The following is a 21,847-nucleotide window of genomic DNA, read 5'->3' as shown; positions in this document are numbered from 1 at the left end:
TGCAGGGGTCAAGTACACTGAAGGCAGCCTTAGTGAAACAAATTGCTGAGGAGTCATTTGAGTAATTGTGCTTAGCCTTGTATTCAAATGGGAGGTGTTTTGCTAGCTTTAAGTGTTACTTGATGATCTCTTCCAGTAACCTTTCAAGTTTTTTACTGCTTTCTGTTGAGTGGGCATTTCTGCAAGAATGGCAAGACACTGCATGTAACTAACTTCATGTTCCTTCTGCTCTTTCACAATGTTAAGGTTAGAATGGCAAAATTATCCTGCAGTCTGGATAATTTGGATCTAGGGCTTGGATCTAGTAATCAAGAGCATCAATCAAGCCCTTATCATAACCTAGAACAGGGGTGCCCAAAACCCAGCCCAGGAGCCACTTTGGGCCACTCCCAGTCTCCAATGAACCTCTGGCCCTCCTGAAACTTGCTGGAGCTCACACTGGCCTGCGCAACCTCTCCTGTGAACTGTGGGATGAGGGCTTCCTCCACTGTTTTCTGTTTCACATCTGTGATGCAGCAGCAAAGACAAGGCTGGTCTTGCTTAGTGCAAGGCTTTTTATAGGTCTTGAGCTAGTGCAAGACCTACATTCATTTGTATAAGTTCCATCTCTAATATATTTATGTAAATTTATTCAAATTTAAAATGTAAAATTAATTCTCTTTTTTCCTGGCTCTGGCCACAGTCAGGGAGATGATGTGCCTCCTGCCAAAAAATTTGGACACCTCTTAGAATATATGCTACCAGTTACAGGCAGTTAATCCTTTTTGCAGGATAATGTTCATGGCACAGCAACAATTGCATGTCCAACAAAAACATCAGTTAAAAAGAGCCTGCAGAAATAATCTTTTATTGGCAACAAAACTAGAAGAACAAACTCATGAGCACAGAGTTCTGAAACTGCTCCAGCCAGCCAGATACAGGAAGAAGCCTGGTTCAGTACCTGTTTGAATTAAAATGCTTAAGATAGTCTATACCAAAACAGCCTTAATATACAGCCTGGGGCACTTAAGTACAAAGGCAAAACCACATGAACAACATTGTGCAAGATGAAAGTGACAGCCTACAAATGGTCCAAGGACATTATAGCAACCATGACCAGGATTAGATAAAGAAAATTTTGGCAGAGAAAGAGACAAGGCTGTATTTACATCCCAGCTCTGAAAGAGACATCCTATGTGTCAAAGCAACTCCTTAATTATCTGCATCACACAAGTGAAATTTTCTATTAAAAGAACAAAAGACTGCAACACTCCAGCCTCAATTAGGTCTATAGAGAGGTTAGTCATCACAAGGGTAATGATTCTGGCTGGAAATGCTGGCTTGTCTAGCAAGTCTGAGGCCTGCCCATCTGACTTGCTGTTGACAGTTTTTAGCACCATGGGGTTTTGTCTACCATTCCTTTCACACATTGCTTAGTTAAAGGGGCAGAGGGTGGGTGGAGAGAATTCTAGAGAAGCTTAGATCAGCCCCCCCCCCCCATCATCACATGAGGAGGCTGTGATGCAGTTACATTTTGTGTAATGTTATTATGGCACAGAGATTATCTGGCCTTCCCCCCCCCCCCCCACACACACACACAGTGTTTCAGATGCATCATAATGGGAGGGGTGACTGCTACCAAGAGACTATTTCCTGTGGTGCAGGAAATTAATTTAAAAAAATATGAACTGTGCTACTGGTATGCCCCAACTTTAAAAGATTTTTGGAAGGTCCCCCTGCAACAATTTTGGCTGAAATATTTCAGTTAGAGTCAATTCAGCCCTAGTTGTAAATACTATCTGTACTTCATCTTGCAAAGTCACTGATTTTCCACAAGTGAGTTCTGTGATTAGGTTGGGCCTATTATCTCAAAGCCACTCTTCAATTGGTAACTACTACAAGAGGACACACTACGGCCAGTTACTCTTGCAATAGCATAAAGATAAAATGGAATCTAGCTCTCTTGCTAGTAGCAGCCATACCTTAACCTGAACTCAGGAGGGAAACACACAAACAGCACCGTACCTTTAGCATACATTCCACTAACATTTAGTCTGCTCCCTGGCCTTGCTCCAACATCATATGAAACACTTCCTAAGGAAGACATGTAAACTTCTGCAATGTAACATTCGTCATGGCTTTGTGAGAAAGTGAGTGGGGTTAAATAAATTAACCCTGTCTCTAGAAAACATCTTCACAGGGGCTTCTGGACCAAATCTAGAACTCCCAGTCATCCATCTCGATCTGCTCCAGATTGGATACCAGTCCAAAAATACAGCTAGGATCTTGAACTTGCAGGCCTTCAAAGCTGGTGATTGGTGTGACTGGATATAACAGTTCAGGGAGTGCTTCAGATGCACGGCGTTTGATCTGAAGGACAGAGAAGCAAAAAATTCTAAACCATGCATAAATTCAGAATATTATGGCAGCAATTAATGGAAATAGAAATGGACCTATTTTTGCACACCATGCTAACTACTCTTCCATTGCAGAGGTTCAGCTGCAGGAACATGGTTGGACATTCACTACATATGCATGCAATTGGGTGCATTAAGTATAGTATCCTACATATTGTGATGTCCCCCGAGACCACAGAAAGATTCTAGCTTTCACTACTTTCAGACCTGCTGGGGACAAATGATAGGGATGGGGCTGATGTCTTCCTATCTAGCTTGAAGGCTTTGCAGAAGCACTGGCCAAGTATGATTGCAAACAGGATGCTGGACTTCAGAAAGAAAAAGATATGCAAACTGGCTGCTAAAACCTTAGAAAACACATGGAAACCTGCGGAGTGCTTTCAGGAGTCGTGATTTCAGTGCCTGACAGGTAGGATTACCCATCTTTCAGAATTGGCCTGGAGTCTCCAGAAATAGGCAGAAATAGTTGCTAGATGACTACTGAAAACAATCCTAAAGATTTTAACAGGACCTCCCAGGCTATGTGACATTACTTTACCCTGGGGAAAAATCTTCAGGAATTGCTTCAGTCACAGTTGATAATCCTACTGATAGGAAAGGGAACTTCTATACATACAGTGTCTCCACCGTACATCAATACTGCTACCTGCAATGTTTTCTTTACAAACACCATATTTTGGGGGGGGAAAAAAACTTAATAGCAGTTTCAGTTTTTTGAAAGCACATTTGGTAATCTGTAATAAAGCAAATGACTCGGGGGGGGGGGGAAGAAGAGGAAGGAATAAATCAAATACAAGCCTGAAGGGTGGTCTGAATTCCTCAACCAAATAATATTGTTAAATTTTTTTTGCTAGTGCTACTACAGCTATATATTCAAGACAGTACACATTTGCCAGGTAAGACAATAAAGGCCTCAGCATGGGTGCTAGCTACAATTATGTTCTACATATTTCCTGCATTTCCTTCAGTGTAGAAGGAAGGAAAGAAAGTTCTTCAATTCTTAGTTGCAGGAGCAAAAATACACATCTCACCCTCTTTCTTCTGCACAGCAAATGCAGTTTTGCTTCCTACTCATTCCCTGCACAAACCCATCCTCCTTGTCTTTTTGTTCCCCACCAGCTCAGAACCCTCTAATTCAGCAAGAGAAGCCCAAGGCACACCATAAAAAAAAAGCAAACAATGAACACCAAGTACAAACTTCCAATTTTGAGGAAAAACTCCTCCCCCCACCAAAAACTATAGAAGATTGCAAAAGAAACAGCTCCCCTACTACAGCTCCCTATTCTTTGCTAATGCATAGGGAAATAAGATAGGAATTGTATTGGATTAAAGAAATCGGGTTACCTGTTTGAAAAAAGAATGGTTGAGCAGGGCATTTGCGCTTGGCCTGTGAAAGAAATACAAGAGATGGCAGTAAGTAAGCACGCAAAGGAAAAAGGATGGAGTAATGGCAGAAATTATTTTCTGATCAGGATTTTCAAGCTTCAAATCTAGCCAACATAGTTATTGCTAGGAACAGAGGAGATAATCTGAAAGCACTGGAGTGACGAGGAAACATAGGCCCATTTGTTGTTCAGAATTCACTTGGTAACACAAAGTAGGGTTTACAATCTGGCAGATGCACAAGCTGACTGACATCAGAATATCCAAATCGGGATTTTTCAAAACAGCATGGGAAAACAGGAAATGAAAGGCATGTGTACTTTCAGTTCTTGCCTTCCATGATATCCGAGGCCACCCTCTATTTTTAAAACCCCAGTCAGCCATTTTGTGAGGCTATCGGTTATTTTCATGACTGGCCTATCGGGGCTACAAGACTGTACTTTCTTGGCATAGTTAAATCAACTCTCGTGAAATATTTTTCTGCTAGCTTCACTACTTAAGAATATAAAAAAAGCTTGACTTGTAACCTATAATAGACTTTTCCTTCATAAGTGTATCCAAACCAGCTTTAAAGACATCTAGGCAAGGAGTCCACAACATCCTGTGGCAAGGAATTCCACAAAGTAACTGTGTGTTAGGTAAAGAAATATTTCTTTTGTTTGCTCTAACTCTCCTGCCAGTCAATTTTTATGGATGTCTCCTGGTTCTGGTGTTGTGCAGAAGGGAAAGGACTTCTTTCTTATCCATCCCATGGATAGTCTTACATGTCTCAGGCACCTTCTTTCTAGTCAAGAGTCTCCAACACTGTAGCCTCTCTTTGTTAGGGAGGTGCCTCAGCCCATTAATCATTTTGGTCACTCTCTTCTGCACTTTTTCTAGTTCCATGATATCCCTCAGTTACCAAGCATACTGCCATGATTCTACACAAGTGAGTCTAAGGCCTCCTGTTTCCTGGAGGAAAAAAATTCCCTGAAATTCCATTTGTCTGTCTTTCTTTACCAATGACCTCATGAGTACTTAAATGGGTAGAAAAGGTGCCAGGCAAGCAAAAAACAAAGAACAAAAAGAAAAAAGTTCCAGTATGCACTAGGCCAGGGGTGTCAAACATAAGACCCGGTGGTCGGATGTGGCCTGTGGAAGCTTTTTATCTGGCCCTCAGGCTCTCAGCTGCTGAGCAGTGCTGAGATATCACTGCTGAAAGGGCAGCCCACATAAAAATTGGGCTGTCCCATAACTTGAAATATGATAAAGATTTGTGTATTTTCTCTTCTGTCATTTGCAGCTAATGAGTTCCTAAGTGAGAAAAAGTGTTTATTTTTGGTTATAACCTGTTTAATGACATCACTTCTAGCCTCAGTCAGCATCATGAATGCTATTTGGCCCTCTGTATGAAATGAGTTTGACACCCCTGCACTAGGCAATGCATTTCTCCCTCATCACCTTAGGGCTGTAACATTTCAAATCTTCCTCAGTAAAAACAACCTCAATTTCTATTGTACCTCAAGTCCGGGTTCCTTTGTAGACACTGCTCCACAAAATGGTGGAAGGAGGGTGAGAAGGTACGATGGTATGGATGTGGTACTGCTTCACCATTGGAGGCCCTGGCACTGCTAGCTGCCATGCCTTCCCCAAGCCCACTGCTAGCCCCGGAGCGTGATGGTTTCATAGTTAGCTCTTCTGGAGGGATAGTAGTTGTGTCCAGCAGACAAGGGACAGTGCCATTTAGCTTTTCCAAAAGCATCTGAAGTAAGAGAGAGGAAAGCAGGTGTGTTTGGCTGGCTACAGATGCTGATGGCATAGTAAATTAGTCACTACCATGGTACTTTTAGCCTCCTTGCTCCCACTCAGTATAGTCAGCAGCTGAAACAGAAGAGGAGCTGGGGATACCCTACCTGAGTTGCAGGCATATCTTTAAAGGGAACATGGCCATTCGCCAGCTCACAGGCTGTTATTCCTACACTGTAGATATCAGATTTTGCATCGTAGCCCTGGAGATTCTAAAACAACAATATGAAAATGTGTTGTGCTTAACCTTTACGCTGATAAGAGAGAATTCATCAGAGGTGCCCACACAGTATTTATAGATGCTTTTGTTGCTATTTTCCTGGCAACAGCTACCCAAAAAAGCCCAAACAAACCCAACAAGCTGTTCAATTCTGAACAAAGAGCGGGGCATTCCTATTGTGTAGTTTCAGCTCAAGGCTCAGTGCAAGAGTTCTGGGGTGCCTTTAGAAAAAGACAGATACTGAATCGATAAAAAGCTGTATGATTTACTAGCTGAATTAATATGACTGACAGACATTTCTGATGAAATTTACACAAGAGAAACAATAAAATCACAACAAATTAATAAGACAGCAGAAAGGACAGTAACATTAAAACTTAACCTAAGTTAAGAGATTTGAGAAAATAAGGTCTTTGCCTGGCATCAAAATAAGGACTTCAATACAAGGTTCCTTGGGGAAGACATACAAGTGGGCATCACAGCCAATGCAACCCTCCGTACAGTCACCTCACCTCAGATGGCATGGGCACCTGGAGTCTGCAAAGATTATCCTGATGTACAGGCAGATAGATGTGAAAACAGACCTTCTTTTGAGTATCCAAGCCACATAGAGTTTTAAAGGGAAATACCTGTATACCCTGAATTTACTCAAACTAGATCAGCAATGAGCAAAGATCTTTAACGCATTGCCAAGATAGATTCCCAACATTCAGTCTAAGCCGCATACAATACATTACAGTAGTCTAACATGGAAATTACTAGAACATGGATAATTATGGCTAACTTCCTCTGCCTATGAAAGAATTTAGCTGAAGAAAGGAGCTCTGTCAGAGCTTCAGCATCTGTGACACAAAGTTGAATCTATGTGCACTTCCAAACTGCAAGCTGCAAACTGCAAACTATTTCAGGAAAGAAAGTGTATCCACAACCAGAATAGGAAAAAACCACACCCTGGGCAAATGAACCACCTAGCAATGGTAACAGGATTGAGCTTCAGTTTATTGACTTAACTAATCCAGTTCTGATGATGAACACAGAATAGATATGATGGGAGTTTATCTGTTCAGTCATTTTAAAACAGATGGAGCTCCACATCATACCATTTGTTTTATCAATGGGAGCCATATGGCAAGAGTTGATCCTGTATTCTCAGAGGCCAAGAAAAATAAGACCAAGGAAGAATCTAACTTACCTGCTGCAAGACCTCTGGACTTAGCCATGGCAAGACCTTGATGCTGTACTTGGGGAAGTCATGGACCACTTTCAGACGCTGACCATGACTGATCATACTTAGACTGCTGCGCAGGCCAGAGAGGTACACCTTCCCATCTGCAGAAATCAGGACATGACTGGCCTTCACACTCCTGCATGCAAAGAGGATAGAGAAAAAGCAGCCACAAGCCCCCACCCCCTTCCATCTAAGCTGTCTTAGGGCCCAGTCCTATCCAACTTTACAACACTGATGCAGACATCCCAACAGTCTGTGCATTCTGTGGTGGGTGTACAGTCATAGAGGCCTCCTTAAGGTAAGGGAATATTTGTTTCCTTACCTCAGGACTACATTGTGGCTGCATTGTTGCTGGAAAGTTGGATAGGACTGGGCCCTCAGTTTTACACTTAGGAAATCAGCCTTGCAAAATCAGGGTTCACTGTACCATTCTACCCAGGCTCTGCAAGTAGAGTCATGTGCCAATCCAGCAACGATTTGGCTCCAGTGCTGCAGCAATACCAAACCTGAGCATAAGGTATGACACATGATGGTTCAGAATCAGACGCTCTGTAACTTCAGCACTTCTGCTTATTCCTGGGCAAAAGGCTGAAGTCCTGAAATTTCACATCAGTCACCAACAAGCTGATAGTACCAGATATGGGGTAGGCAACCTATAGCCCATGGGCTGCATTCAGTCCACCACCTAAAATAATCTGGCCTGAAGTCCCAAAAAGATCTATCCACCCAGCCCATCGTGATCCTAAAAAAGAATTCAAGCTTGTATCTCTGTAAGGCTTACAGTGTAAGGAGACCAAGAGCAGAAGCTTTGAGTGTCATTCTCTGCCTTGGCATGCTTCTCTCTGCACTGTGCTCATCTTTCTTCTTAGCTCTATGGTTTAATTGGGAGGTTCACGCATACGTATGGAACACACACATGTTCTTACTCTTAAAGGACCTGATGTCTGGCATCTATGCAGAAAAAGGTTGCTAATCCCTGTACTAAATGCTCATAGGACTAGTCACACATGTGCTGAACCATAAGGAAACATGGCAGCTGGGAATATATATTATGTGCCAGCTTTTGTGGTGGGGGGACCTGCTCCACAGTTTAAAGGAACAGCACTAACATACAAGTGGGATTAGATGCCCAGCAGGGCTGACCACTAAGTTCCAGAAGCCCTATCACCAGACAGTGTCTCTGACTTCTAAACTCCTTTCTACAAACAACAAGAATAGAAACCTGGTGGTAGGGTTTGTTAGTTAAAATAAGAGTGCAGATTCTCAGGAATCCATTCTACACTAGACAGATTCTGTGTAGGTATGACAATTATACAATGGATGCCAATGGGCAGTCTGCATGCCAAAGTCATAAAAAAGCTGCAATGATGTCATTTCTAATCATTTTGGTCCCCCTTTCCCCCCTAGCATTATTTGACATCAATATTTATGACCTGAAGAAATGAAACCAGCTTGATATCAATTTGACTGTCATGACTCCCACCCAAAGAACTTTGGGAACTGCAATTCTACTAATAGGCTACAAACTGAAATTAAGCCTTCTCAAAATGTTAATAATTTCTACAGTTCTTTGTGGGACCAATTTAATAAAACTGGTTTCCAATCAGTAAAGACCATTCCATCACCACCCCCACACTTTACACACAAACTTGCTTACCTATGAATATATCCCATATGGTGAATGTAATCAAGAGCCTTCAATACACCTTGGAGGATATAAGCCATAGCTAGTTCACTCATTCCATCCATAAAATGTGTGCAGATTAAATCTTTAGCAGAACCTACATAAACAGAGAATAAAAATATAAATTACTTTGATAGTCCATGAAAACCAATTGTAGGAGCTGCTCTCTCCTGTATTTGTAAGACGACAGATGGAAATGTTGGATGTGCCCCTTCTTCACAGTAGGCCAACAATATCGCAAACAGGTTGCTCCTCCTTCCTGCTCCAAATAGGGTGGGCTACACTAATTATCAACTTAAAAGCCACAGGAGCAGCTACTCTCACCAGTCTGGTTCCAATAGCTCGAGGCTACAATCCAGTACACACTTACTTGGAAACAAGTTCCACTGAACTCAATGGGACTTCAGAGTACGCATGCATAGGACTGTGCTGTAAACCAACCTTCCATCTCAAGCCTTTAAATAATTAAACAAAACACAAGCTTCGAAACAAATGTTTGCATAAACTTGTGTTGGTGTTAACATGCAGGTAAAGTTGAATCTGAATAAAAATGGTGTCCCATGAGTATGTGGTAGGATGTTACCCATCCACTGTGAAACAAATTTGTATGCAAGTTCAAAATTTCTTCCTCTCATAGTGAAGAAGGGTGTCCTCAGACAGGATTTCCAACAGCTACCTTCCTGGTCTGGGAGGGCAAAACTTTTATGTTCTATCTTACTCATGCACCATATGCTGGAGAACATATCTACCAAAAGGCAGCATCCACCAATGCACATTACAGTAACCAAAAGAATAATTGAAATCCACGCGGCAACTTTGCAAATCTCCAGTAATGGTGTATTTGTGCTGGATGCATTCATCCAGGGGCTTCTTATGTGCAAGCACTGCCAGGGTCTGAACATGCTCCAAGTTCTCATGTTAAAGGCCAGAGCACAAAAACAATAAAAGATCTTGTCTAATAGCAGAAAAAGACCTACCATAGGCCATGAAAGAAGTCACAACCCATAGTTCATTTTCAGATATAAAGGCTGCTTTATATGGTACAAGGTTGGGATGACTGAAGAATTTTGCAACATGAAGCTCACCCTAAAAGTAAGAACAACAACTGATCCTTAGCAAATGAGAGAAATGGGTGTAGTAAATGTCAAGAAGGTAGAATATAAAGAAAAAACTGTCTGACAGATGGATACTCCACTTACAGCTTCATTTAACCAAGGGTTATTGCTTCTGTTACCTGTTCAGCAGAGAATAAGGATCTGGTAATATTATTATTAAGAATATTTATATACCGCTTTCCAACAAAAAATAGTTCACAAAACAGTTAAAGTAGCTAAACAAATAAATGGTTCCTTGTCCCCAAAGGGCTCACAATCTAAAAATGCAGAAGAAACACCACCAGCAGCCACTGGAGAAGACACCAAGCTGAGATGAAAAGGGACAGTTGCTCTGCTAAATATGACACCAAATATAAGAGGACTGAAGGCTTTGTGGCTCACGTGTTCCCCAATCCTAGTTATACAGAACAAGCAACATCAGCAGAATCCTGCTGGTACACAGTAATTCAACAAAATAAGTCTTTCTAGGAGGAACAAAGTCAAGCAATCTCTGCATAAGACTGCTAGATCTACCTGCAAAAATGCAACCATTTCATTGGTGCAGGCCTCTAAGTTGATCCTCCGGACAGTGACAAATTCTCTTGTTGGTTTATATCGTGCCAGGTTCACAGTCATCAGCTCCTCAAAGCCCTTCCCTGAAAAGACAGAGGCATCATCATCACTACAATTGTTTCAACAAAATCTCAACAATGAAAAACAAGTTACCTCAAACATTTCTCACTTTCTACTAACAATGCCTTGCACACAAGGACATCTTGAAAAAGTTTTCAATAAATACCCAAGACAACATACAAGTATAAAATGAATTCATTTTTTAAAAATTCTGCTGCTGATTTTAAGAGTTCAGAAGCTTTTAGAACCTGTCAACTAAAGGAAAGAAACTTCTGGACTATAGGTAGATTGGGAAGAGATATTTGGACCATGGATAGCAGACTAGATTTCAGAAGCCAGTTTCAAATGCACTAAAGGCTCTGAAAAACAAAAACAAGCCCCAAATTTGAATTCAACTTGCCTCTCCCACAGGCAGCCAACAAAAGGAAAGCAGGACAGGTATCACATGACTACACAAGACACTCTACAAAAGTTGTCTTTGAGGAATGTCTAGAAACATCAGCTGGCTCAGAAAGAGCTCTCTCTCACAAGGTTATGAAATTCTGACTATGATAGTTTTTTTAAAGCATTTGACTCCTTTTTGTACCTGTTTTGTTCACTTCTGGTCCATTCCCAGGTTCAGTTTAAAACACTGGCTATTATCTTAAACACCCCTGACAGTGTAGGACAGCTGTTTTCAAACTCTTAGGGAGAGATTGGGGAACTCTCAGGGAGAGTTTGAACTGCAGTAAGTTCTTGCGGGGGCAGGGGGGAGGCAGCAGGGACTGGCATTTACTTATGGTTTTGTGGAAGTGGAGCGTGATCGCTACACTTTCACTTTTCAAGACCTGGGGAACTGTGCAGACCCCCGTGCAGGACTCCCCGCACCCCTGGGAGGCTGCTGCAGGGACTGGAAAGTAAATGCCAGTCCCTGAAGCCCCCTTAGCAACCTTTCCCCCGCTCCTTAAAGGGAAAGTGGCCAGGACTCACATGTTGGGGCATCATGATGCCCCAGTTTGAAAAGCCCTGATGTAGGACCAGGTTATCTAAAGAACCACCTCCTCTTGCATAAGCCTGCCTGCTGTTTATCATCATCTGACAAAACCATTCTGACTACATTGTTTCTATCTGAACATGACAGATCCTTCACCATGCTAGCACCTAGGCTTTGGAACTTCCTGTTCCAGGAGATCCACCTGGCTCCTTCCCTACTGACATTCAAGAAGAGGTTAAGACTTTTTTGGTTCCAGCATGTTGTTGAATTTAATTTGATTTTTTTGTCTTGTCTCCCTGTGATGTTGATGTGGTTTTGGTGGGTTCTGTTTTTTAGGTTTTGTTGTTTTTGTTTATTAATTGCTACCACCTTAGGCACCTCTATATTGAAATAAAAGGGGGCATGAGTGTTTTTTAACAAAGCAAAAAAAAACATTGATCCAAATTACTGCAGGGAATTTCAGAAACTAAAAAGAGGCAGCAAAGCATCAGAAATGAGAGGGCAAATGAGAGTACAACAGCAACAAATGAGGATGGACACTACATACAAACGTGATGGCAGAAGTCCAACGCAATTACCCTGGGGTCTGTATTTCTCCCCTCACCCTCTCTGCCACCCTTTCCAACATGTCCTAAGGGAAAGAGGTGAAAACAACTTTCAATTGCCAAGGTAGTCATAGGGGCACCTGGTGATCTGTCACCTCATCTTCACCACATCAGTTCCCCCAATATTTCAGCACTGTGTTAGTCATCTCATGGTTGAAAATAAAGTGGGAGCAATTTCTGTTAAAAACAGCAGCTCCCAAAGGCAATATTCATCAATTCAAAAAACTAAATCAGTTAAGGATCAGTATTTTACAAAGGGAAACACAAGCTTTTCCCCCTAGACTGGAAACATTACCTATTATGGTCAGTAACTCATAGCAATTGCTGTCTGGTAAATAACTGCTCATGTTGTTCCTTTTCGGGGAAGATGCTATGGATTCTGAGCTTGCTTCATTGGCCTGGAAAAGAAAAAAATCAAAACAATAGGTACAGAAGCCTAAACAAACAGAAGAAACTGTTCTGCGTAATAATTTTGAATCTACTCAAGGTGGCTGTATACTCTTGGGTAAAGCAGCAAGTTGGTTTTGTCCCCTACAGATGGTTGCTCTCTAAAAATACATTGTAGGTCGAGATTTCAACAGTTAGAAAACACAAGTCTAAAGTCTCCATTCTGTGACTAACTACAATTCTCCCTAAATCCGAACCCAGAGATTCATTCATTCACTTACTTTCCTAATATGTACACTGCTTTGGCATCTTACTCTTATGGCCTCATTTGCTACCTAGTTTATAACTGACCTACATTTCATTAAAACCACAGCTGTACAGAAACTCAAACTCTTGACAACTTTTCAAATTTTAAAACATATTCAATTTCTACAAGTAAGTTTGAAATCTGGGTTTTCATATGGATTTGAATGAAATGTCCAAGTCTGAGTGGTTCCTGCCCTTCAGTTCTGCAGGAGGTCCATAACACAAAATGCCCTTGATTCAAGCCTCAGCATTTCTAGCTAAAACGAGATTACTACAAAGTAACTGAATTATTGGAGAGATGCTGGCAGTTTAAAAACGAGGCTAAATCGACTAACAATTCAAATGTTTTAATCTTTGCTTCCCAAAATTGCAAAACTAACTGTATTTGCAATTTTACTGAGAAACCTTGACAGTTTCTTCTTTCATTTGCTTTAAAGCAGAATGCAGACTGAGAATGCTTTATGAATGAGGAATTATAATAATGACAATAAAAAAAATCTAAGAAAATCAGCTATTACAAGGCAAAAATGAATAGAACAATAAAATGTACTTCAGAATAATATCAGTTGCACTCCTAAAATACTTTAAGACAGAGGTAGCTATGTTAATAAAGTGGTTCAATGTTTTGCATTTAACAGAAATTGCAAATCTATTACTTTTAGAAATAGTACATATTTTTCCAGAAGTGTTCACATTTTTTTTTCAACTTCCAAAACATCACAAATGATTTTTCAATCTCTCCATGTAGAAAGAGTAACTCCCTGAAAAATTCTAAACATGTAGAAATACCCTACTGAAGGCTTGGCATTTTGTAAACAGGTACAAATTCATTTTAAATTAAAGTGTTACTTGTGAACAGCGCACAAAAAGGCCCCCATGAAAAATTAAAAACAGCCACTCCCAAGGGTTTCAGCATAGAATGTCTTTTGGTGTAAACAGCAAATATTTAGAAAATAGAATTGTCTCATTCATAACCTTTTTTTAATGCTTCCTCTAAAGAGATGACTTTCGGGAGACTAATTAGGTTTAATTGGATTTTAGAAAAAATGTTTGGAAAAGTCAACACACTTTTATCAGTGCAACTGGAAAAACCAGAATAGAGGTCAGAAAAATAATCCAAGCCCCAATTTTGTTTGGTATCCCTGACATATAGACCCTCAAATTCCAGAAGCAACCTTGCCTTTTAATTCCCTTCCTATCAACAGCACAGTCCCTCCTATCTTCAAGTCTTTTGTGAGATTTTTCCTCCTCTTCACTTTCTCCTTGGTACTAATTTTTTCAGTTCCAAGCCTCCTCTACCCATTACATGATCAGATTTTGTCTTTTCACTTCACTTTCTGTTTGGTCCTCCTTACTTAAGCCACCATGACCATCTGCTTTCTTCTCACAAATTCCAATTCTCAGCCTCCCAACAATTTCCATCTCCCCGCCAAAGAATATACCACTTTTTCTATTTGATTAATGGCTAAAAACTACATGCCACACACCAAAATATGCATTCCAAGGTGAAACCTTGTTCCCACAAATATATGCTGAAAACATTTGATGTCAAAAATAAGGTAAAATGGAAAAAGTCAGAATGTACAGAAGGAATTGAACAAATCTTCATGCAACAAACCACAGCACCACAGCCTATGGAAGTCACTTACTTTTCTCCCAGAGTCACCCGGAGGCTGCTCTGGAGTAAAGAAATCAATCATTCAGCTGTGTTTTCTTAAAACAGATACCCATTAAAAACATAACTCGAAACTCACTAACCGATTTAATACTGTTAGTGGACAACACATTATAGCCCAAACTTATGACACACTGACAGCTGTTATTAGACAAAAACAGATAAATAAAGGGGAATCTCAAATTTATATTACTTTATTCCCACATAGCTACACATACAACTATCAGCTGACAGAAACAGTAAACTACATTTCCCTTCACTCCCAAAGTGGCACAACACTAGCAACAAAGTTCTAGATGACTCTTTTTCATCTGGCTCTAAGTACCAATGTAGTACTCCCATCCCTAGCTATAGCCTAGGCAAGAAGAAAGAGGCTCAATAAGCATGTACATTTCCTGTCTGATTTTAATTTAGCTATTTTACTCCAATGAATTATAAACAGAGGTAATTAAGAATGTTTCAGGTCCCAATATGCAAAATGGTAGGGGGAATAAATCAGAAGTTAAAAGTTTACAATACATAACAAAGTCAAAGAAATTGCTTTAAAATGATATATATATTCACTAGTCATGAACCCTGAGTGATGGCGACCGCCACGTCTGACACTACCCTACATCCTCAGCTCAGAAAACATGCTGGAATTCCATTCTCTAGCTATCTTCTAAGGAGCTGCACCACCACCATCACCCATTCTGACCTGTCTGTTTTCAAATGCTTTCAGGTAATCTGTTAACTCTTTATTGATCAGGTCACAGCAGTCCATTTTTGCTCCAGAAACCTCTCCCCTCTATATGTCCCACATGAACTAACAACCAGAACTTCGGTCAAAATCCACCTGAAATGCTTTCTGTGCAAACCCAGATGAATGGCAAAAGCAACATGCACACTGGACAGCACCCTAATGGAGAATACAACCCACTGAGCTCTTATTTATTTTAGTGGGGTTTCTATGTGAACAGTACTAAATTACATATACAGACAACAAGCCCAGTTACTTCACAGCAGGCTATTCCATTTCTGTGATTAAGGTTACGGCATAAACACTTTCAGAATTGTCCTCAATTCTAATTCAATTTAACACTGAAAAACATGAAGCATAATCACCAAGTCACAGCTAAACATAGCTTTTCAAGTTTGTTTATTTGATTCATATCCCAGCTTTCTCCCTGAAGTTAAATCTAACCATACACAACAAAGTCAAAGAAAGTGCTTTGGAAAAAGTTATTCAAAACATTGAATTTAATCACTTACCTCCAAATAGTTCCAGCTCCCTCAAGCCCTCAACAATGAATTTTTCAGACATCCACCTCTAGAAAAGAAACCCCAAGAGACTTAAAGTGATGTTTAGAGACATGTTCATTTTTTTCAACGAAAGAATTTGCATGAGCCCTTGTCTTAAAACATTATAGAGAGTTATCTCAGATATAACACCACATCATGGTTTGACATTATAAGAGTAAGTAGTGAGAAGCTTCAAGTTCTGGTGCTCCCTTTATGTACAGCAATTCCCACTCTTCAGTCCCAACTGGAGGCCAACCAGTTTGTCATTTTGTATGAACTTGCAAACCATGGTTTATGCTTGCAAATCAGGATCAAACCTTATTTTTCAATTATGGCTTGCAGCTCAGTTGCAAACCGTATCAGGGAAGGTGGGAGGCTAATCATAGAAAGTAGTGGTTGATGGCTAGCACCCAGTGCACCCCTTCCTGTTCTCTGCTACCTGGATTTACCAAGTCAGACATTGAAAAGGGGAAAAACTGGTAGATCTATTCATTGCCATCATTCCAGGCTAAGAAAACTAGGTGGCAGGGCATCTGGGAAAAACCTCCCCTTCCAGGAGGCTAGAGAAACCAATGATTCTTATTCAACTATATATTACAATCAAGCCCCAAAGATTACCCTCTAAATTACTAATGAACATGAACTAGGCAAACAAGGAGTCAAAATATACTCAGATTATTCAAAACCCAAAAGCGGGGAGGGGATAGAAAGAAGTACAAAAGCAAAAATGAAAAATGCCTGAACTTGGCTGGATGGACACAAAAAAGGTAGCTCCACCAAACTGAGTGCAGTAACCCAATTTGCCCAGTAAATGCCCAGCAAAGGGAGTTTGAATCTAGAACAATAGTTCCTTAAATTAGCTACTTATGTCATCCCAGGAATCCTAGCCTTCTGCACTTACTATAGTGTAAGTAGGTGTACCTTCTACAAATCAGCAACTTGTTCCAATGGCAGAACTGGCAAAACACTCATAAGCATGTGTCTGATCTTAAGAAACCTAGGTTTGCTTTTGGATTTTGTGGTTGTATTCCATATTTTGTTTTAATCTGTTTTATTACACTATTATTTTACAATTACTGTACTTTCATTTTTATTTTCACATTTTTATACTGCCCTTCCTCCAAAGAGCTCAGGGTGGTTTACACAGCTGCTCCTCCCCTCCTTCTTGTCCTCACAACAACCCTGTGAGGAAGGTGAGGCTGAGAGAAAGTGACTGGCCCAAGGTCACCCAGGAAGCTTTGTGGCTGAGGGGGGATTTGAACCTTGATCATCCAGGTCTAAGTCCACCTCCCAAACCACTACACCATTAAACAATTCTGCATTTTATTGTATTTTGTCTAGACCAGTAGTACTCAAACTGGTGGGTCACGACCCACCATTGAAATATAAAAGGGTCACTTTCCCCTTAAGGGGAGTAAATTAGAAATGGGTGTCCTGACAGCACAGCAGCAATCACGACACAGCAGGTACCAAGAAGCATTTTAACATGCCTGGGGAGACTATGCAGCCTCCCAGAGTGTCCTGGAGGCTCCCTCCACAGCATTGGGCTCTGATCTGCAGTTAAAGCCCACTTCCAGTTTGCAGTCAGAGCTCTGGAGTTGAGAATGAGGGGCTGAAGCCAAATTGCTAAGCTGTTTCCCTTGCGCAAAAGAGGATTTTCCTGAAGTGTTTTTTCCCAAGAAGTTTTAACATTTTTTCTTGGAAGATTTTGTACCATTTACAGTATTTGAGGTTTGCCTCTTAGAATGAATTGAATACATTGTTCAATAATAAATATGTGTATTTTCCTTACATGGAATAGAATCTCCCTCCCTTCTCTACTTAGCCTGAGGAAGACAAGGATAATGAATGCTATTGAGGAGATACTCCAGAAAGCACCTGACTCTACAGCAGACAGAACTGAAAACGGAAGTAGAATCTCCTATGATAAACTCTTAATGCCTTGTCTAATTAGCATAAGATCTGCCTTGAGTGCAAGTGAGAAGCCTAGATACCATCCATCATCAACAAATAAGTTGTGGAACACAAACAGCTGATTCCTATTCAATACTTGTGAGCAAAACACAAGTTTTATGAGGACTGTTGATTTTACAAGCAAAACATGAGTCTTCTATCCAGAAGTGTGTCCAACATTCACAAAGGAAGCATGAACAGATAATTAAAACCAAAACAATGGATGGTATCTAAAGACAGTTGACTAAGGGCCCAACCCTATCCAACGTTCCAGCGCTAGTTGGCATCCTTCAGTCTCAGAAGACTATGGTATTGCGCTCTGAATAGTGGTTCTGGAGCAGAGTGTCCTCTCCAGTGCGCAAAGCCTGGGTAAAGTAGATATGGAGGATAGACTGTTACCCATGCAGCAAATCCCCCCTCTCCACATCACTGAAATTGTCCAATGGAAAGGCAGAAGCCAATACGGTTGGTTCCAGCGGCATCGCAGGAGTTGCCAGAACGTGACTGTGTTCAGCCATGAACTGCCTCAGGGACTCCAGCTCCGGATTTTGCCTCGAGGCTGACTCCTGAAGCCTTTTCCATAACTGGATGTAGCCACAAGGCAGTGGAGGTTTGGGATCAGAGTTTTCCTTCTCTCAGATTAGCTGCCTTCCCAGGCTAACGAGTCCCACCTACCCGGTGGCTGTTTAGTCGCCTCTTACGACAAGTACAGCCAAACTGAGGGCCTACTCTTATCCCCAGCCCCCAGGAGAACCAGCACTAGTGTAGCCATGCCAATGGGGCATGCGCTGCATCCTCTAGTGGGGGAGTAGTCTTGGAGACCTCCTCAAGGTAAGATAACATTTGTTCCCTTGCCTCGGGACTGCATCGTGGCTGCATCAGTGCTGGAAAGTTGGATAGTATTGGGCCCTAAGCAGTGCTGAAATCAGAGACAAGACAATGAAACATGACAAACTCATTAATTTCAACAGCTTACTAAGAAGCAAATCTCATTTTGTTCGGTGGTGCTTCCTCTCAGGTAAAAGTATATAAAATTTCCCAGTCATGACTGACTTTCTTTGGATACAACCCACATTGTTTGTTTTCTGGTGTATTGCAATCATGGTGTCCTGTCAGCTACCAAGCTGGAATGTTTCTTGAAAAGGAAATATGAGTAAGTCAACAAGACTCTGTCCCATGTACCAACCCATGTGCCTGGAAAGGAGAAGACATGCACAGACAATGTTTGTTAGTAATTCTCAGAAGTGTTTGACACTCACCCTAATTCGTTCTGGTTTACTTACAAGGAAAGACATGGAATCCAGCCTTGATACTATCACTCCACAGGCATGAAATTTTATAATTGCCCTGATAACAAGAAAGAACAACTTTCAAAAAGTTGAAAATATATGAACTGTTTTTACTGGAAAATGGAGCCAGAATGGTAAAGTGGAGAAATACTGAGTTTAGATATAGAAGCACCTGAGAATCACAAAGCTCACTCAAAATCAGGTCAGTTGACTTTGAATGCACAAGTAAGTGTACAATCCTATCCACACTTACTGGAGTAAGCCCCATTAACTACAGTGGAGCTTACTTCTGAGTAGATATGCATAGGGTTGGGCTGTTAGTTACCATCACCCAGACAACTGAAGGATACATCTCAGTATCATGTTGAAAAAGAAGACAGAGCTGTCACAGTACACTAAAAACATCAACAAAGTGTGCACTGAAAAAGGGCAAGGCAGCAAACAAAGCATTAATTAACTGTATTACCATTGTGCAAATCTATGGTATGAATATGTATAGAACAAACAGTTGGCATACACACTTCCAATGCAATACAGTGACATATGTTAGACTTCAGCCAGGAATACATTAATTCAAACGTCTGCTCAGAAGCTCCCAAGAGAACAGTTGGACAAGTCAGCATCTGTCAGTCTCTCTTATGTTATATGATTAAGTGTGAGAATAAAATGAGATGCTGTGAGTTCTTTGTCCGAAGGTTAAGATTATAAAAAAAGACTTCTGGCTGCCCCACAGAAGAGTGGCAGAGCTGCAAAAGGAAAAGAAAACTGGTGATCCGGGACTGCAGAAAAAGTTGTTTTTTCCCCCATTTATAAAAAAAGGTCAGCCAAGAGGGTGGGGATATGACATGGCATTTATAGACTATTTTCCATGTTATCTCACAAGTGATTTACATAAAAATTTTAAGATAACAATGGTCAATTAAAGATATACAATAGAACAGCAAAGACAAACAACAGAAAGACCTCTTGCAGACATAACCATTAGCCAGCTTTAACACAGACTAAAACACCTGGGTAAAACAACAAAGCTGGCAGCAGGAAACTCTCCCTTGGGCAAGTGTTCCAAGTATTGACAGGGTGTCACAGAAGAAGAGGGGGCCACCTCAGCACTGATGATAGGAGGACCCACAGGAGGACCTCAGATGAGGATCTTAACACCTGTGTGAGAGTTAAGAACTGTGGAAGGGAAAATTCTTTAACATGTGTTGTTGCTACAGGGTCACCCAACAAGGCAAATGACAGAGAAGAGTCAAAAGGAGATAGTTTCACAGAACGCACTGTAAACAAGGGGTCCACTGCACAAGGCAGCTGTAAGAAAGGGGACCAATGTTTGTCCTCTGCCGTCCCGCTTTATATGGTCCGCCTACTTGAAGTGCCACTGGAAGCACCTTGATATGACATCTTCACCAGTCACTTCTGGGTCAGGATGCCCCATGACAAATGCCGGTAAGAGGCTCAGAGTGGGCAGGGGGGCTTCGGAGCATGGAGAAGCACGCTCTGGAGCCTCCCACCGCTGCTTGTTGTGCCACGTTCCTGGTGTCACTGCAGGCAGCAGGGGACACATGAGTACTACCAGGCGGTGGCGTAGCTGGAGGGGGCGGAGCGCTCAGGCCAGCAAGCGGCCCTTCCCGGCTCCGTTTTGCTCCCCCCGCCGGGAATAGCTCCGAAGGGAGGGGCCGCTTGCCGGCCTGAGCACTCCGCCCCCTCCAGCTACGCTACCGCCACCGCCACCAGGTCCCCCTCAAGCCCCACTGGTGGCCCAGCACCACCAGCTGAGAAACAGCCTGCGGCGAAGCGGGCCTTTGTGAGGAGCCTGACCTGACCCAGCCGGGCCAGACAGCGGCACGGCATCTCGGGGCACCACAGCGCTGAAGTAAGCAGGCGGGGGGACGCGAGGCCCCTTTCTGCGCAGGGAAGAGAGAGGGGCGAGGCGGGGGCCTATAGGCCTCAGCGGGACCTGCCCGGCAGGACTCACCCTCCCCCACCGGCTCAGGCACCCACCTGGTTCCCTCGGCAACCGGAAGAGATGCCGACTGGCTGATGGCAACCTGCACGCGCCGCCTCCTCAGCTCCTCTACGCGCGGGGGGCGGGGCGCCGCTGTCCTCTTCCGCTTCCGGTCACCCTCCCTCCGTCGCGCGCCGCCTTCCCTTTCTCCAATCACTGACGCGAGAGCGGGAAACCCGACTCAGTGAGCGCGTACAGGTAGGAAAGGTCTAGAGTCACAATTTGTGCTGTGACTCTATCCTTTTTCTAGCTCTACGAGTAGGAACGTTCAATCCTTTACCGGTCTATTCTATTTGTTTTGGATACGTGTAATTGGATATACTAATTGTACTGCATAGAAATACCTGAGCAGGCTTAGCCCATCTGAGCGGCTGAATGGAGCAGGTGGGATTAGAATGGCACCAAGCCACCGCGGTGCAGGGTGGGGATATGCATATCACAGACCTATCAGAAGCGAGCTTCATGTCATGAAATTGAGCAGACTGAAACAATTCACAGGCTGTGCTATTAAATCTGCTGTTATGGAGAGGGTCTGGCGGGAGAGGATGCATGTCCGTTGTGGGCATTTATTCCAGGGCACGTTGAAGCATACAGAGTTTCACAGGGCAGTCAATTGCCTTGCAGGGTGACCTTGCTCCTGCTCGCCTTAAAAATCAGAGTCAAAGTACCTAAGGGTTGGTTTTGGGGCAGTGTAGCAGCTAGGCAGGCTAGCTCTAGGAGTGTTGGAGGCAAGCTGCATTATAGGTGGGCTTTTCTGAAACCTCTGAGCTAACCAAGAGACTGGTTTGGGGATATGTGGGAGTATGTGTGGTCTATCTGTACAGTGAGCAGATGGGCCTTGCCTGCCTCCAACCTTGGACTCTCTACCACCTAAGAAACTGCACTTGCATGTGTTGTCAGAAGGACTGACATACTCCTTTCCTGTATTACCCTCTTCTTGTCTTTAACTA

The 21,847-nt window shown here is 42.2% G+C and overlaps 1 protein-coding gene across 1 annotated transcript; it reads right to left on the bottom strand.

Annotated features, from left to right (window-relative positions):
* Positions 1–831: 831 nt before the first annotated feature.
* STRADA (STE20 related adaptor alpha) lies at positions 832–20,979 on the bottom strand. The gene is given in 14 exon segments (XM_066628485.1): positions 832–2,243; positions 2,245–2,349; positions 3,741–3,783; positions 5,279–5,520; positions 5,672–5,776; positions 6,977–7,148; positions 8,670–8,793; positions 9,674–9,782; positions 10,325–10,446; positions 12,297–12,399; positions 14,344–14,372; positions 15,621–15,678; positions 18,863–18,950; positions 20,894–20,979. Coding segments are annotated over 13 exon segments (1,380 nt in total). The 5' UTR covers positions 18,899–18,950; positions 20,894–20,979; the 3' UTR covers positions 832–2,111.
* Positions 20,980–21,847: the final 868 nt, after the last annotated feature.

The sequence above is a fragment of the Tiliqua scincoides genome, chromosome 5 (genome assembly GCF_035046505.1).
Source record: "Tiliqua scincoides isolate rTilSci1 chromosome 5, rTilSci1.hap2, whole genome shotgun sequence".
Lineage (NCBI taxonomy): Eukaryota > Metazoa > Chordata > Lepidosauria > Squamata > Scincidae > Tiliqua > Tiliqua scincoides.
The sequence above is the reverse complement of the archived record's forward strand: the minus strand, read 5'-3'. Positions and strand labels throughout refer to the sequence as shown.